The sequence below is a fragment of the Hipposideros armiger genome, unplaced genomic scaffold (assembly GCF_001890085.2).
Source record: "Hipposideros armiger isolate ML-2016 unplaced genomic scaffold, ASM189008v1 scaffold_346, whole genome shotgun sequence".
Classification (NCBI taxonomy): Eukaryota; Metazoa; Chordata; class Mammalia; order Chiroptera; family Hipposideridae; genus Hipposideros; species Hipposideros armiger.
In genome coordinates, this window is record NW_017731696.1 from 93462 (window position 1) to 108956 (window position 15495).

At 42.3% G+C, this 15495-nt stretch overlaps 1 protein-coding gene across 1 annotated transcript in view; it reads right to left on the reverse strand.

Moving 5' to 3' along the window:
* Positions 1-15495, reverse strand: part of SLC10A7 (solute carrier family 10 member 7) — a 226933-nt gene that overhangs the window by 45647 nt on the left and 165791 nt on the right. The window contains exon 7 of the mRNA XM_019661351.1: positions 4140-4223. Coding sequence (XP_019516896.1) covers positions 4140-4223 — 84 coding nt within the window. The remainder of the gene's footprint in view (positions 1-4139; positions 4224-15495) is intronic.

Genomic DNA, 15495 nt, shown 5'->3' on the forward strand with positions numbered 1-15495 from the left:
TGACAAAATAAAGGTATTGATCCAGTCAAACCCATAGTACATGACACGAGAGATTGCAGAAACATTGAACATCCATCATTCAAGTGTTCACGACCACCTGAAGAAGCTGGGATATGTAAGCAAGCTCGATATTTGGGTTCTGCATGAACTCAAGTTCATTTGATGGTGTGTATAAACATCTGCAAAATGCTCATTAAATGTGAGGGAAACAATCCTTTTTTGTAGCAACTGATAACTGGTGATGAGAAGAGGATTGTTTATAACAATGTGGTGTGCAAACAATCTTGGTCCCGACGTGATGATTCGCCTCAAACGACAAAAAAAGCAGACATTCATCAGAGAAAGGTTATACTGTCAGTGTGGTGGGATTTTAAAGGTGTCGTGTTTTTTGAGCTCCTACCAAGGAACCAAACAATCAATTCGAATGTGTACTGTCGGCAACTGGACAGTTTGAACGAATCCATCATCCAGAAATGTCCAGAGGTTGTTAATTGTAAAGGAGTTGTGTTCCATCGCGACAACATGAAACCACACACAAGTCTGATCACCCGTCAAAAATTATTGGAGCTTGGATGGGATGTGTTGCCACACCCACCATAATCCCCTGACCTTGCGCTGTCAGACTTCTACTTGTTTTGCTCTCTTCAAAACTCCTTGCGTGGTATAACGTTCAATTCAGATGAGGCTGTAAATCAGCACCTTGTTCAGTTTTTCACAAATAAAGACAGCTCCTTCTATGAACGAGGAATTATGAAGCTCACTGAAAGATGGCAAAAGGTTATCGAACCAAACGGGCAATATACTATTGATTGATCTTTGCTCTTTAATATAAATAAATGACCTTTGAAAAACATAGACAAAATACATCATGGCTTTTCCGAAGACCCAATACAAAGTTTTCTTCAGCCAGTCTTTTTATACAGCTCACATACTACTAGCAATTCTGCTCTTAACTATCCTTGTAATAGTCTCTTCTTCCAGGAGGTTCACAGATCAATTATAATCTCTCCTGATAAATATGGATCAAGACCATGGGAGAAATGGAATTCCGTCTAGGCCAGGGGAGTCAGAGCAGGTGGACCTCACATCAGAGGCCATCTCTGTACTGAGTCTCCAGGAACGGGTAGGAGCTTGCTGGCAGAAAAGACGAGTAAGATGGAAGGCCTGGAGCACTGCAGGGGCATGGTCAGTGAGGGGGGCACGCACACAGCAACGGCAGGGGAGAAGCCTGTGTGAAGGGCATGGGAGGGGGTGACACTGCAGAAGCAGGTCGGGGCCAACGGTGAAGGGCTTTGTGGGCCACACAGGCATGGAGCCAAGAGGGAAGTTTTTAAGGAGAGGACTAACTTAATCTGATTTGTATTCAGGACTACCCTGGAGGCAGGAAAGACACCGGATAGGAATTAGAAGAAGCTGACAACAGAGCAGGTGGGAGGTGCAAGAATTAGACAAGGGATGAGGGTGTGGCATCCTCCTGGCAGTGTGACTGAGGTGGCAGATGCCAGATTGGAAAGATTTTTGAGGCAGAAATGGCGGTGTTTGCTGACTGCCTGGATGTAAGACAGCAAGGGTGTAGGAGACGGCGGAGGCAAGGTGGTTTCCAGAGGAGGAGATGGGGGTGTGAGAATTCCTACCCTAGAACATAAGAGGGGGGCTGGTAGATGTAAACATTTAGACTGCCTCTTTGAAAAAAAATTAAAGTACTTTGGTACTGAGAGTCCTTTTTAAAAACAGTCATACTACTTTTTGAATACCTTTACTACTTTATAATTTACTGTAACACTTTACTACCAGGCATGCAAAGGGCAAGCGATTTAACAATTCATTACTCTCTTTGGATAAATATTAATTATGTAAGTTATGTATCCCTGTACATTAAAAACAAACAAACAAAAAACAATTGAGTGACTGAGACAAAGATCTTTTTCTGTCCATCTGTTTTAAAACAAACCTTTATTAGTAGTAGAGCTGTTTCCAAGATAGAAGAACGGATGAGCCCTAGTTAGTATACAAAGTATTTTCAGAACCAAGAAAATAAGTATGGGTTTAAACGAATGCTATCCACAGCTTAAACTCCCCAGAGCGGAGAAGGGCAGGTGGGAGTCATTACGTCTCTCTAATTCACAGCATTCCCCTTACTGATGGTGGAACTCGCACTCATCCCCTCCCTCCCTCATTCATTCAACACTTACTCCGTGGGTGCACGTTCCGGATGTGTAACGGTAAACAAACACCTATGGCTCCTGTACTCATGAAGCCTCAAGTCCAATGGGGGAGGCAAATACTTAACAAGTACACAAAAGATAAGTATATATTGTGACAATGACCAAGAAAGAAATGAAACAAGGTGCATCAATAAAGATAAGATATGAATTAAAGAGTGGAGTGAGCAACTGAGCTGGGGTGGCAGAAAAAGGCATTCTAAACAGAAAACTTCAGCAGGAATTGAGACAAGGTCAGGGGAGCTGGAGTAGGAAATGCGGCAAAGATGGGAGGGAGGGAGGTGAGGACATGATATTTATTCGGAATGCCTGTTCAGCACTGGGGGAGACGTATTTTTATCAAGTGCCAATCTACATTTAATTAAATGGTATTTTTTGACTGCTTTTAAACCCTCCTCTTTAATCCTAAATTCAGTTCCTTTTCTAAGTATAAAATGAAAGTAAAATAAAGATTAGTGCATGGGTAGTGGGTGCTGTGCTGTGCTATCCAGACCCATCGCTTCAGGAACCAGGTGCTGCTTATCGCCACAGCTGTCGGGCATGTTGGTTGGGTGGAAGATCTCAGCTGAGTTCCTCTTTGGGAATTCTGCTAAGACAGCGGACTCACCCAAGGTCACACCTGTCATGGGGAATGGGAGAGAAGGCAGCATCTAATGACCGGTCAGTGCAGGAGTATAAAGACCAGCCATTCTTGTCCTAGGCGGGACAAGTCTGAGTGGTCATTCTAGCTCCCGAGCGCCCCCTGGGATCTGGTGAGGCCTTTGCAGGCCTGCATCGCAGTTCATCATCTCCCTCAGCCCCACCTTCCTTCTTCACTCTCCCAAAGGCGCTGAGCCTAAGGGTGCTCCCCAATAACCTTCCCTCGTGGAAAGCTGTCTCAGAGTCCACTACTCAGGGCACCTAAGACAGCATGTAAATATCATATATATATATATATATATAATTTTTATAGTTTAATATTTCAAAGAGTTGCCTTCTGTTTAGTATTTGTAGGGAATTTGATAATGATGGTGATCATAGAAGCTACGGAGCACTTACCTGTGTCAGGCTCTGTGACGACAAAAACTTTATACCCACCTGTATTTTGTTTAATCCTCACAATAACCCTTTATAAGGTGGGTATTATGGTCATACTATTTAATAAATTATAAACCTGTAGCTAAGGAGGTCAAATGACTTGCTAAAGGTCACACAGCAAATAAAAGGTAGAACTAAGTCTGCGGTCTAGTTGCTCTTAAACCCACACCTGTGCTCTTAATCATCCTCATGCAGTGTCCCCAAAACTTACTCACTGGGGAGTACATTAAATTCTGTGAGTAAGAAAACCACCTTGTTTTAAAATGTATATGCTTTTAATTAAATTATGTGTGTATTATTACCTCATTATAAGAAGTTAAAATATAAGAATTTATTCAATTAGCTCAATTCAATAAGAATGATAAACTAAATTTTCTAAGATCCGATTTAAGAGCTAATAGGATTAAATGTTTATCAATGACCTGATCACAGACTTAACTGCTGGTGGAGGAGTCTATGAAGAAGCCAGACAGATGCTTGTTCCCAGCAATGGTCATAAATGCTGAGACCTTATCGGAAGTCGCAGACTAAGGAAATGGCTTGCTAAATGTTTTTAAGCTAGCTACATAGCTATGAAGAAGGGATAATAAATTTTAAAAAAAATCAAGATTCTGGGTAGGGTCCCTATAGATAGTTATCTGTAAATCATATTGTTATTAACTAAAAAAAAATAAAAATAAAAAGATGAGAATATTGTGATTGATAAAACCGGTGTTTTACAGTCTTACATTTCCATTTAACTGTCTCTTCCTCTATCTCTTTTCTCAGTTGTCCTGACATTTCATAAGAATTCACAATTTGACCTATAAAGAATAAAGCAGATAGAACTGGAGACCTTACCTGTCCAATGATGAGAGGAACCACAACAGTCATAAAAAGCTGAGAAAAAATAGATGTAAAAGGCACAGAAGAGGATGAGCCGAGCTGTAAAAGAAGCACAGAAGAGGAGCTAAGAGTTACTTTGCATCAGTTATCAAATATTGCTGTTCATTAAATCATGCAATAAATTAATTCTCTCATATGCACCCCAAATTTAGTAGCTATATACGAAGAGCAAGTAGTTACTTTAATGTCCCAAATTTAACACAATACGGACTGTTAAGTAGTTTAATATATAATTTTTATTGGGAGACTAAGATTGGGGAAAAATGATAACTATTGTTTTACAATTAAGTTAAATTGCTTGTTATTAAATCTATTTCTGAGTAGTAAAGTGATTCTGTGTTCATACTGTCTATAATCATGTGGTATGACATTTCACCTATGATCATAGTTCAGATATCACCTGTCTGCAGATATCTAAAACAAACAAGTACATCTCATTATTCTCTTATCAAGATATTTTTATTTATGCAGATGAAATGCTTTCTAGCTTTTCTACTCCTTCAAAACAAAGGCGACGACTCCCATATTCTTTAAATTTTCTTCCTACACAAAGTCTAGCAAATGGGAAATCCTGGAACATGACTTATTTTTCCACCTAAAATTTCAATATGCCTCTCCTGAATTTGTATATCTTAAAACTGTTCCTAATTTCCATTTTTTTTCCTTTCTCATTTTTAGGCTCTTTCTTTGCCAATGATGGCAATCTGATCTTCATAAGGGTTCTATTGCCGTCAGCACACAATAGCGTTTACGGACACAGTCGCACACTCACATTAGCCTCAACCACCAAGAATTGCTATCTTTCTATTTACTTGGATGCTTTTCACACCTCTCTGGACAAACACTAGCCTGTTCTGTAGATGTTTCTCTCTTTTATGAGTGCCTTTTGCAGCCAGGTTCTCCCAAACCATCAACAGTAATCTCTCTGGCCCTTGGAACTTCCTTTCACTCTTCTCCAGCACACCAAACCTCAATTTTCATATTTTTCTAAAGTTTAAACTTGGAAATACCCTTTGGAAAGCAATTTTTGTGAAAAACATTGAGGTGGTAATGATAGAAGGCACAGAACGTCAAATAAAACAAATCAAATATTTGGATAAATGAAGTCAACAGCTCAGGATGAAGTGATATGGGATCAATGTTTTCATTGATTTCTGCATGAACTGGTTTCCCAAAATCTTTTCTACCACCTGGAGTACTTTATGGAACTCTGTCCCCGATCCTCAGCCCCAATCTACATGCACACAAAATGCCAAGAATGTATGTCCTGCCCATCAGTGGCCTCATTCATTTAATACTACCTTCAACACTGACCACTGTCTGTCAGCTTAACCCATAAAAATGGTATCCTCTAGCCTTTCCCTTCATAATCAAGATACACTAAAGAAATGAAGAGAGTAAAGCAGGAAAGGTGAAACTGGCGAAGAATAGATAGGATTCCTAGTGTGTTAAATGCTACATGGCTTGATGTTTCTTTTCATACAAAGCCAAAGTAGTAAAAACTAATGATGTCAGCCTATTTTAGAGCAACTATATCCTTGAGATACAAGGTACTTAACTAATACATTCTCTCCACAAATATTAATTGGAAGGTTGCTCCTGGGGCAAGGATTGATAAAGGAAAAATATTTTTTCCCAGCACACTGAAGCACTCACTGGGTGAGCAGAAAAATAAACTTTCAGAACAAAGTCTTCAAGTTCAGAGCCATCCAGCTCAACGCTCTGTCCATGTTTGGAGAGAAGCAGTAGGATGCAGGGGGTAACCTTCAGGTGAAAGGTGGCAATTCTTGTCTGAAATTTCAAGAGTGTTTTCACATAGCCCTGGTCCTCTTTCTAGCTTGACTATATTCAGTCATTTAATGTGGCTTTAAGATATTGTAATGAAGAACCGTATCAAGCTATGGTCCCTCCAAGGGAAGCCCAGTGCGTGACCCAGTGACTGGCACAGAGAACGTGCTTGCTGATGAATAAAATCCCTGCACAATGAACAAATGAAGTAATCTGCAAGCATGAGATGCCAAAAAGTGACAAACTCTTATCCAAAATCATATCCTTTTTTCCCCTAGAGTTAAAAAAAACACAAAACTTAAGTATATTTAAGAACCTCTTTTTATCATGTGGTATTATAAAATTACTTGGTATTATTATTTTTTTCTCTGCTTGTTTGTCACTAGTAACACAGCTAATTCTAATGTGCACCTAGAATCAAAGGGCATCTAGTCATGACAGGAACCACGTGCAGAAAGGAGTGTGAGAGTGTGAGTGTGTGTGTGAGTGTGAGTGTGTGTGTGTGTGCATGTGTGTGTGTGTAAAAAGCAGAGCGAGGGTGGCCTGGGTATGTTCTCTGCCCTCAGTCCTCACCCCCCGACCTTAGCACCTGAATACAGCTCTAAGGGGAGGACCTGAAGTTGACAGAATCTTAACTTGTAGTCTCATTCCTTCTTTTTAAAGATGTGAAAACTGAGGTCCAGGAAGAAGTGACTTGTAATGAACCTCTCGAATACCTGCGGTACGATGTGATTGGCGAGCTTCTAAAACACATACTCCAAAGCTGCCTTGTGATAATAGTTCTCCTACACTGGGAAGGCTGGTTGGTTTAACTAGAAAGAATCACTACGAAGCAGTCAACTCAGATGAAATGGACAGAAAAGTTAAAATGTGACTTTATTTATAAGTGAATTTTGGGAGTTATTTTCGATCCCGATTCTATCTAAAAGATCAAATTTGGAGATAAGTAAAGGAAACTCTATTTCAACTTTGGTTTTTAAGAATATTGTGCATTTTAATATCCAATCATCGTATGCATGTCCAATGTTTGGAAGGCTCACGTTCGTAGAAGACAGTGGACAGCGCTATGGGGTGGGGGGTGTCCATGATCTCCAAGGTCCCTTTGTCCTTCGAAACACCTATGATCTTTGATCCACTAGATTAGGGACAGTGGTTTGAGCAGCCCTCCTCCAAGGCTTTGTCAGATCAGAGGCCAGAACAAGCTAGCCAGGGATGTAATTAGCTGGGAACACAAAGCCAGGCTAGGTTCAGCGGGGAACGCTAGGAGGAAATCCCGCAGGATGGTTCCCTTAGAAGTGAATCTGAAAGGAAGGAACCTCTATACTGGGGTCTAATTTGGCGTAAGTCCTTTCTTTTGAATCGGCCACCAGGCCTGTCAGTGGGGTCAGTGTGAAGACGCAGAGGTGCCCTTGGGGAAGTCTGGGACGCTCTGAAGCATGCCCTGGCATCCAGAAGAAAGAGGAGCAAGCATCTGGCATAGGGCAGCTTCTGAGGCTATGACTGCCGAGGTACAAGGCCCAGTCATTTTGCATGCAGGGCTGATTTTAAGTAAACCAGAAGGAAATTTGCTGCCTGGGATAGTTGGTTCTTCACATTTTAATGAGGAACCCGCCATGGTTTCCATTGTAAAGGCCAATGTGTTTAGAGGGAGCACCAATAATGTGCACATTTCGATAAAGTTGCAGGTTCAGGATAAGCTTGTATGAAGCAAGTTCTCAGGGTCTCACTGAGCTGCCCCCGTAGATTTAGAGGTTAATATGTCTCACACTGCCAACCCATGCTTTAAGACATAGCTCGTTAAGTGATGGCTAATTTCTTTCAGGAATGTAATGATGTAACGCAGAAAACTCACAATTAGGTTTGTTTCTTTTAATATCTTCTGCTGAAAAGAAATGATTCAGTGAAAATTAAATATGTGGGCATTTAGGACCTTTGTGTCCAATCATTCAAATATCTACTGGTGCCCCTGGAGGCCACGACACGTTCTAGGCACCGGGGATCTGACAGTGAACACAAACCCCTCTTCTCTAGGGGAGTTTTAAAGGTGAGGTCCGCGTGTAGGCCCACCCATGACCAAATGCACACGTGCTCCTCTCCACGGAACGTCTCCTCCCTCCTCCCCACCTATGATTAGAAAAAGTTCTCCTCTTTTTCTAAGACTTAGTTCAAGCATCACTCCTTCGGGAATTCTTTCCAAACCCTCCTCCCAAAATGCAAACTGGGCCACCCCCTCTTTGGTGGCTCTGTGTTTCCACTGTACCCCTCAGAATCCTTGGTTACTCTTTTTACACATCTGTCTCTCCCGGTAGACTGTATGTTCCTGAAGGTCAGGGTCAGGGTCTTGTTCATGTTTATATTCCCAGTGCTTAGCAGAGTGACTATGCTTTACATCCAGGGCAGTGGTTCTCATACTAGCACATCGGAAACACCTGCAGGGTTTGTTAAAACACAGGCTGCTTGGCCCCGCCTTCAGAGCTTCTGGTTCAGAGCATCGTCTGGGGAGAAGGATAGGCGTGGGGGGTGGGATACAGGATGGTGAGGACTTGCATTTCTCATAAGGCCCCAGGTGATGGTGGTGCTGCTGAGCTGGGGGGTTCACACTTTGAGAACCACTAATCTAGTGCATAGTAGGTGCTCAACAAGTGTGGGTTCAGTTAATGAATGACCACAATGCACAGGCAGAAAAAGGAGTTGGGTAATGTTTTGTTTTCTTTCCATCCTTCCAACTTCAGGTAAGTAACAAAACCCTACTTAATTCACAGATCCAAGAAAGGGCCAGTACCACCCAATTGTCTCCTAATAATAGTAATGGGAACATTTATTGCGCACTTTCTGTGTGCCAGGCACTGCTCTAAATGCTTCATGTGTGTTGAATGACTTAATACAGCAACTCTTTGAGGTAAGTCTGATCAGTACCCCAATTTTCATGAGGCAACAGTGGCAGAGAACAGTTAAACCATGTGGATGAGGTCAGCGTAGCTAGAAAGTGATAGGGTCGGGATCTAAACCTACAATTGTCTCCCATAGTCCTTACACTCTACTGCATATGAATTACAGAAGGTACAGAGCAGGGAAGTGGGGTAAGGGACAGAAGTGGGAGCCAAAGCTGAGCCCCCTTTTCTTGCCCGTAGGAGTGGAGGAGGGGAGTATGTGTGTATGCGGAGAGGTCGGGGAGCTACATGCCAATGGGGAACCGGGAACCGGAAGGCAGGCAGAAGCAAGAGGGAGGGAGGGAAAGACGGAAAGAAAAGGGTGAGGGAAACTTGATTCACAGTGGTTGATGGTACAGTCTTTCTCAAATGGGGTTCAGGCTTTTCACCACAGGACCCAGGAAATTATTTGAGTTCTCATTTTCTCAGCTCTCTTAGTGATGGTGCATAACTAGTACCAAGTAGGTGCATCAGAAAGAATTAATCCAGTACATACAATGGATGCTGTAGGGAGTTAGGACTCAAGTCTCTAAGTTGACAGGAAAAGGCTGAATGGAAGCAGGACTGGCTGCTAACAATCCATTCAATTTAGAAACTATTTGATTTGGAAACCATCTGGAGGTCCAGTCAGTAAAATACTATGGGGCCAAACTACCAAGACTCAGAAAGACAAATGAGAGCCGATTCTTGATGAGGAGACGTTGAATGTCTGTAGAATCCTAGCCACCAACCTGCAGTTAGAAAACAGATGGTGCGTTTTGAATCCCTGCTGTAAGTGAGCTGACCTGTAAATGGTCATTAATGCACCAGGTCTTTCCTTGCTCTGCTGTGTAATCAGCCTTTTATCTCCTACCAGGGAGATCCACTAGCCACAGGCGTCTCCACTGTTTGTGTCTCTTCTCAGCTATTAACACATGATTGCATTAAATAATTCACCCTTGATGATGGGTCTTTGCTTTCATTAGCATCCCATTCAGGGAAAAATAAGAATACGTATTTACAGTTTACACTGTAGGATGATGAATGTTAAATCGCTTCTGTGAGAAACGCAGGAAGAAGCTGCTTCAGACACAGCACACAGGGTTTGCTCACTTCCTGCCCGGTTTCCACCCTGCCCTCAGTGCCCGCAGAGCCAGCCGTGGGGCAAGACGGAAGAGATGGGACTGGCTTCCCGCTGGAGCTAACTTTCTTGTACCCACACAGACAGCCTTAGATATTCCTGTTTTCTTCCCTTCACAAAAAGCAGCGTTCAGACAGGAGAAGGGAGAGTGTCGCCAGGCCCCAGGGTCCCAGGCTCTTCTAGATTTCCACCTTTCCCCAGAAGCTCGAGTTGAGCCTTCCTTTCACCCGGGCTGCCCCTTCTGTCACAGGGACACATGCAAACTAAATCGATTACTTACAAGAAATTGACGCGTTCCGTGCACACCAGCTGACAGGTTCAACGTAAAAATGACTATTCTTTTCTTTTTATCAAAATTAAGAATATGATTGTTAAACAGCCATACTGATTCAGCTGCATGTATCAAACTAAAATTGGATTACTACATGGAAGGTATATATTTAGTAGAGGAAAGGACCCTTTTTATAACTAGAGGCATGGTATGTTTCCTTCTCTGAGAAGTAAAGAGCTAGGCTTCAAGTGATTTGGAAAGATAAAAAATATACAAAACATTTCTTTTTGTTATATGCATATTTAAAATGTAACATGAAACTATTAACTTCCAATAACTGACAAAAACCATGTACAATTGTAAATTCTGGTTACCCAAACCACACAGAAGTTTTAGTGAGACATGCCCAAATGAATTGTAAATTGGCTTATCATAACCTAAAGAGGAACGTTGTGGGGAGATGGGTTTCCAGGACAGGGAGGGCTGGAGGCAGAAGTGCTCAGGGGCATCTAGGCACAGACTTTGTTCCCAACTCCTAGACCACAGGGTTTGGTCTTGTCAGCATGAGTTTGGTTCATGAACCAAAGAGCCTGCTGTTGCTCAGAGCCCACGAGGCACAACACATGTTTACGCTCCTCTGAAACAGCACTCTAAGCTTGAGGACGAACAGGCTAGTGTGGTGCAAGGAAGCAGTGTCCTAACTCTGGCCGGACCCTACCTGCTCAGGGAGCACCGACAGCAGCTGGTGTTGGAGAGGGGACCAAGGGAGAAGAGAAAAGCCTGGTTAAGACAGCGCTGAACCTGCGCTCAATCAGTGTCACTGCCTCCCTTCAGTTAAGTCTGAGAAATCCCAGACCAGCAGTGGAGTTGGCCTCTCGGGTCAGCGGTCCGTAGAGGCGCAGGAAGTGTATCAATGTCACCTCTAGAGCACTTAGAAATGGCTTACCAGGTGCTCCCCTTAACCCTTTATGGTTCAAAAGGCCTGGGGAGCCCTGGCACGAGCATTTACAAAGGATTCCAGATTATTTTGCTTCACAAAATTCTCTGTGTGTGAGAACCATCTCTGCGCAATTTATATACACAAGTCAGAAGATACGCTACTCTCATGTTCAAGGTGAGAAGACTGGCCTTCCCTTGCTTGAGGAGCAAACACTCCTGGGCACAGGTGGGGAGACGGATTGGGGCAATTAAATGGACAGCTGCTCTTTCAGTGCTTTGTTTTATTATAATTTTATACATCACACATGTGTGACCATCAACTATGCAATCATCATTAGGAACATATAAGAAATAATTAGAGCATTGTACATGACACTAATGGCTGTAGTCATTGTTCTTGCTCATGTGGATGGGATCAAGTTGAAGAATTTTTTTTTTATTACAGATAGCTAATCACTAGGGAAACTAATTATGATTGTAACCTCGAAAGCTGCCACTGCTCTCTCTCTCCCTAACCCAGACTTCTTCTATGAGCTCCTATGAAACTCAGTCTAAACAACACAGTTCAGCAGTTACTCTTTCCTCTAAATTTCTTCATCATTCTTTATTCTTGTTTAACCAAATAAGTCTTAAGTTTCTTCAAGGCAATCATTCTGTTTTATTCTCTTTTTGTCTTTGTTACCTAGAATATAAATATTCAAGAAGTACTAATTGAGTGCTGATAATATGTCTTAAAACAAACTGTGTCCTAGCAGGCATGTTATGAAAGGAACCCTGGAAAGAACCCTCAAGAGGAGGCAGACCCGGCTGAAAGTGCCTGTGCTCCTTACGAGCTGGGTAGTCTCCAACGAGTTACAAAGCCTCTTTGAACCCAAGTTTTCTCATATAAAGTGAGGACAATACCTGCCTCTGAAAGTCATCATGTTCTTCACATGGGATTATAAGTACCCATTATAGCTACTCGATAAAAATTATTCTACTGCTCCCATCCCATTACTAGGGATGAGCTCTCTCTGCTTAGGAGGCCACACTCTCCCTTTATGCCCTAGAGCTCACCTCTAATCTCCTACTCAAGGACACGGGTCCATGAATTCTCCCCGCTTTTTTCTGTACCAATTTCCCCCTCTCTAACTGGATTACTCTATCAACGCAAGTATGCTCATAATTTTTCCAACTTAGAAACAGAATGCTCTCTGGATCCTTCACTAACTTTGTTGCTGCCCTGTTTACTCTACTCTTGACAGCAAAACTCCTCAAGAGTTATTGATGACCACTGTCTTTCACTCTTCTTCCTTCCTTTGTCCTTGGACCAACTTCAATCAGGCTTTCACCTCTGTACCTCCACTGCAATAGCTCTTGTGAAGGTCCCCGATGACCCGTCTTGTTGAAACCAGTGGTCAGTTTTCAGACATCATTTTATCTGATTAACAGCATTTAAAGTAGTTGACTGTTCTCCTCCTTTTGAAATACACTGTTTCCTAGGCTTCTAGGACACGAAAATCTCTTGGTGTTCTTCCCAAGCACACCACACATTCCTTGGTCTTCTCTGCTGACTTTTAATATTAGAGTGCTCCAAAACCCAGTCCACTGATACCTTTCTTTCTCCATTCTCACTCTCTTGGTGATCTCATCCAGTTTAACTTACAATCCATCTGTAGGCTGACTTCTCCCAATTATGTATCTATGGTCCAGACATCGCCACTGAATTCCACACTCATATAGTCAATTGCTTACTTGACTTCTCTACTTGGATGTCTAACAGGCATTTTAATCCAAACATGTCCAATACTAAACTCTTTATGAATTCCTTCAACCTGCTCAACCCTACAGTCTTCTATATCTTAGTAAATGACAACTCCATCCTTCCAGTTGCACAGGCTTGGAATCATCCTTGACTTTTATTTTTCTCCCATAACCTGCATTCAATGTTTCAGTTCTTTCAAATTCTACTCCCAATTATTGCTGACCAGGTTTACTCAGCCACTCTGCCATGCTCACAGCATCTCTTGCCATGATATTACACTAGTTTTTTAACTGCTCTTCCTGTGTTCACCACAGGGTAAATAATCTTTTTGAGGAATTTTGCTATAAAAGAGAGCACACATGGAGTGCAGGTTGGACAAGGTGAATTTTCATTTTTAAGATGTGTAATATCACAGGATGTTTACATGCTAATAGAAATGGTCCAGTAGAAATAGCAAATTGGATAATACAGGAGAAAGAGGGAAATCTGTGTGACTCATGTTGTTAAGTAGGCACTAAGAGATGGCACAGCTGGGGGGACTGGTCTTAGACGGCAGCAAGCACAGTTTACCTGTAGAAACAGGAGAGAAGGTGCAGGCTATAGATGAATCTTGTAAAATTTCTCTGACTGCCTCTAATTTGCTCATCAGCTAGTTTCCTTTCTGTATCAGTTGAGATGAAAAAAAAGGGGAGAGGTATTGGAGATTTGAAAGGAAAGGGGAACGTGTGAAATGATTTTCTAGAGAGAGGGAATGTAAATTAATTAGAAGAAGGTAGTAGGGTTGCGAGGCTCACTTTCAGTTAGTTGTCATGAATTTCAATTGAGAGCAGTGGGCATGATAGTGTGTGTACTCCAGCCAAACTCAGGTACGTACGCAGGAAGCTGCAGAGTTGAATTTAAGCAGCCTTGGCATTTTCCCAGAGAAACATGGAGCAGTAAGAGATGAGCAAGGTTGTCAATGGCTTACGCAATAAAATACTTACATAAAATAATTATAATGATAGGTAAGATGGATGTGAAGGGAAGGTGGTGAGGGTAGGGGGGGTTAGGTAGAGGCATGGCTAAGGTGATAAGGGAAATAAAGTGGCCAGTCTAGCAAGTCACAAAGATAAGAGCTGTTGGTAAGAGAAGATATTTGTTTTGAAAACAGGATTACAGAAGGGTGCAGTTATTGGCAGTAATAAAGTCAAGGTCTGACTATCTAGGGGTGGTCGGCTGAGAAGAAGGGGGCAGGCAGTTTTATTGGAGAAGAGGTCAAGGATTTAGAGGCCAGAGTACCGGGAGGATCAACTATGTAAATACTGAAAACACCAAGAATTAATCCAAGTGTACTGTTAAAAAGAAGACAATGGGAAGGTGCTAACATTGTCTGACCTCTAAGAGAGGGTGACCTGGGGCTCTACTGATAATTACAAGCAGCAGCAGTAGCAGGGAGGATAGGTGTATTGGCGAACTCTTCAAAGGAATTAGGGGGTTTTATGGAGAAGCCATGGGAAATGATCTGAAATTGGTAATGAAGTGCAAGAAAGACACCTTACTCCCTTTTAATGCTCAGTGATTGAAGGAAACCCGCACAGACTGATGGGTCAGAGGACAGGTTTCAGCTGGAGCAAGACGGTGAAGGGGACATTGTGATCAGAGGTTAAGAACATGGGGAGTTGAGATTCTATCGACAAAAATGGCCTGTCCTAGCTACCACACCTGAATATCCAGAAATTTCCATTTTTGAGATATGATTATAAAAAGACAATTCAATTTTCAGGGGTTGTACTAGTTTCTTTGGCTTCTGTAACATAACACCACAGACTGGGTGGCTGAAAACAACAGAAATATATTGTTTCACAGCTCTGGAAGCTATTAAGCCTGAAATCAATAAGGCGGCGCTCCCTCTGAAATCTGCAGGGGAGCATACTCCCCATCTCTCCAGCTTCGCCAGCCATCTCCGGCGTTCCTAGGGTTGCAGAGGCCGCACTCTCATCCCTGCCTCGGCCGTGACATGGCATTCTCCCCGAGCCTCCGATTTCTCTTCTTGTAAGGACACCAGCCATATTGGATGAGGGCTCACCCTACACCAGTGTGACCTCATCTTAATTAATTACATCTGCGATGACCCCGTTTTCAAATAAGGTCACACTCTGGGGTACTGGGGGTTAGACCTTCAACATATCTTTTTCAGGGACACAAGTCAACCTATAACAGGGGTGTTGATACAAACAAACAAACAAACACACTGCATCTTTTATGGAATGTGTTCCTATTTTAAGTTGCTTGGGTTTTTGTCCTGCTCAGTAAATGAGGCCTGCTAACTCAAGTGTTTAAGCAATTCCCACTGTTTGTAAAACACACAACAACCTAAAGAGACAAAAAGTGTTATACGAGTATCCTGTGCATGTGATTTAAAGTCATACAACATAAAAGTGCCTACTGAACCTACTGGGACAGCCTAGTTCACGCAAAGGGAGGCATTAAACTTTTAAGTTGAGGGTCTTGGGGTCTCTTTCACTATTCTTCTTGCTCTA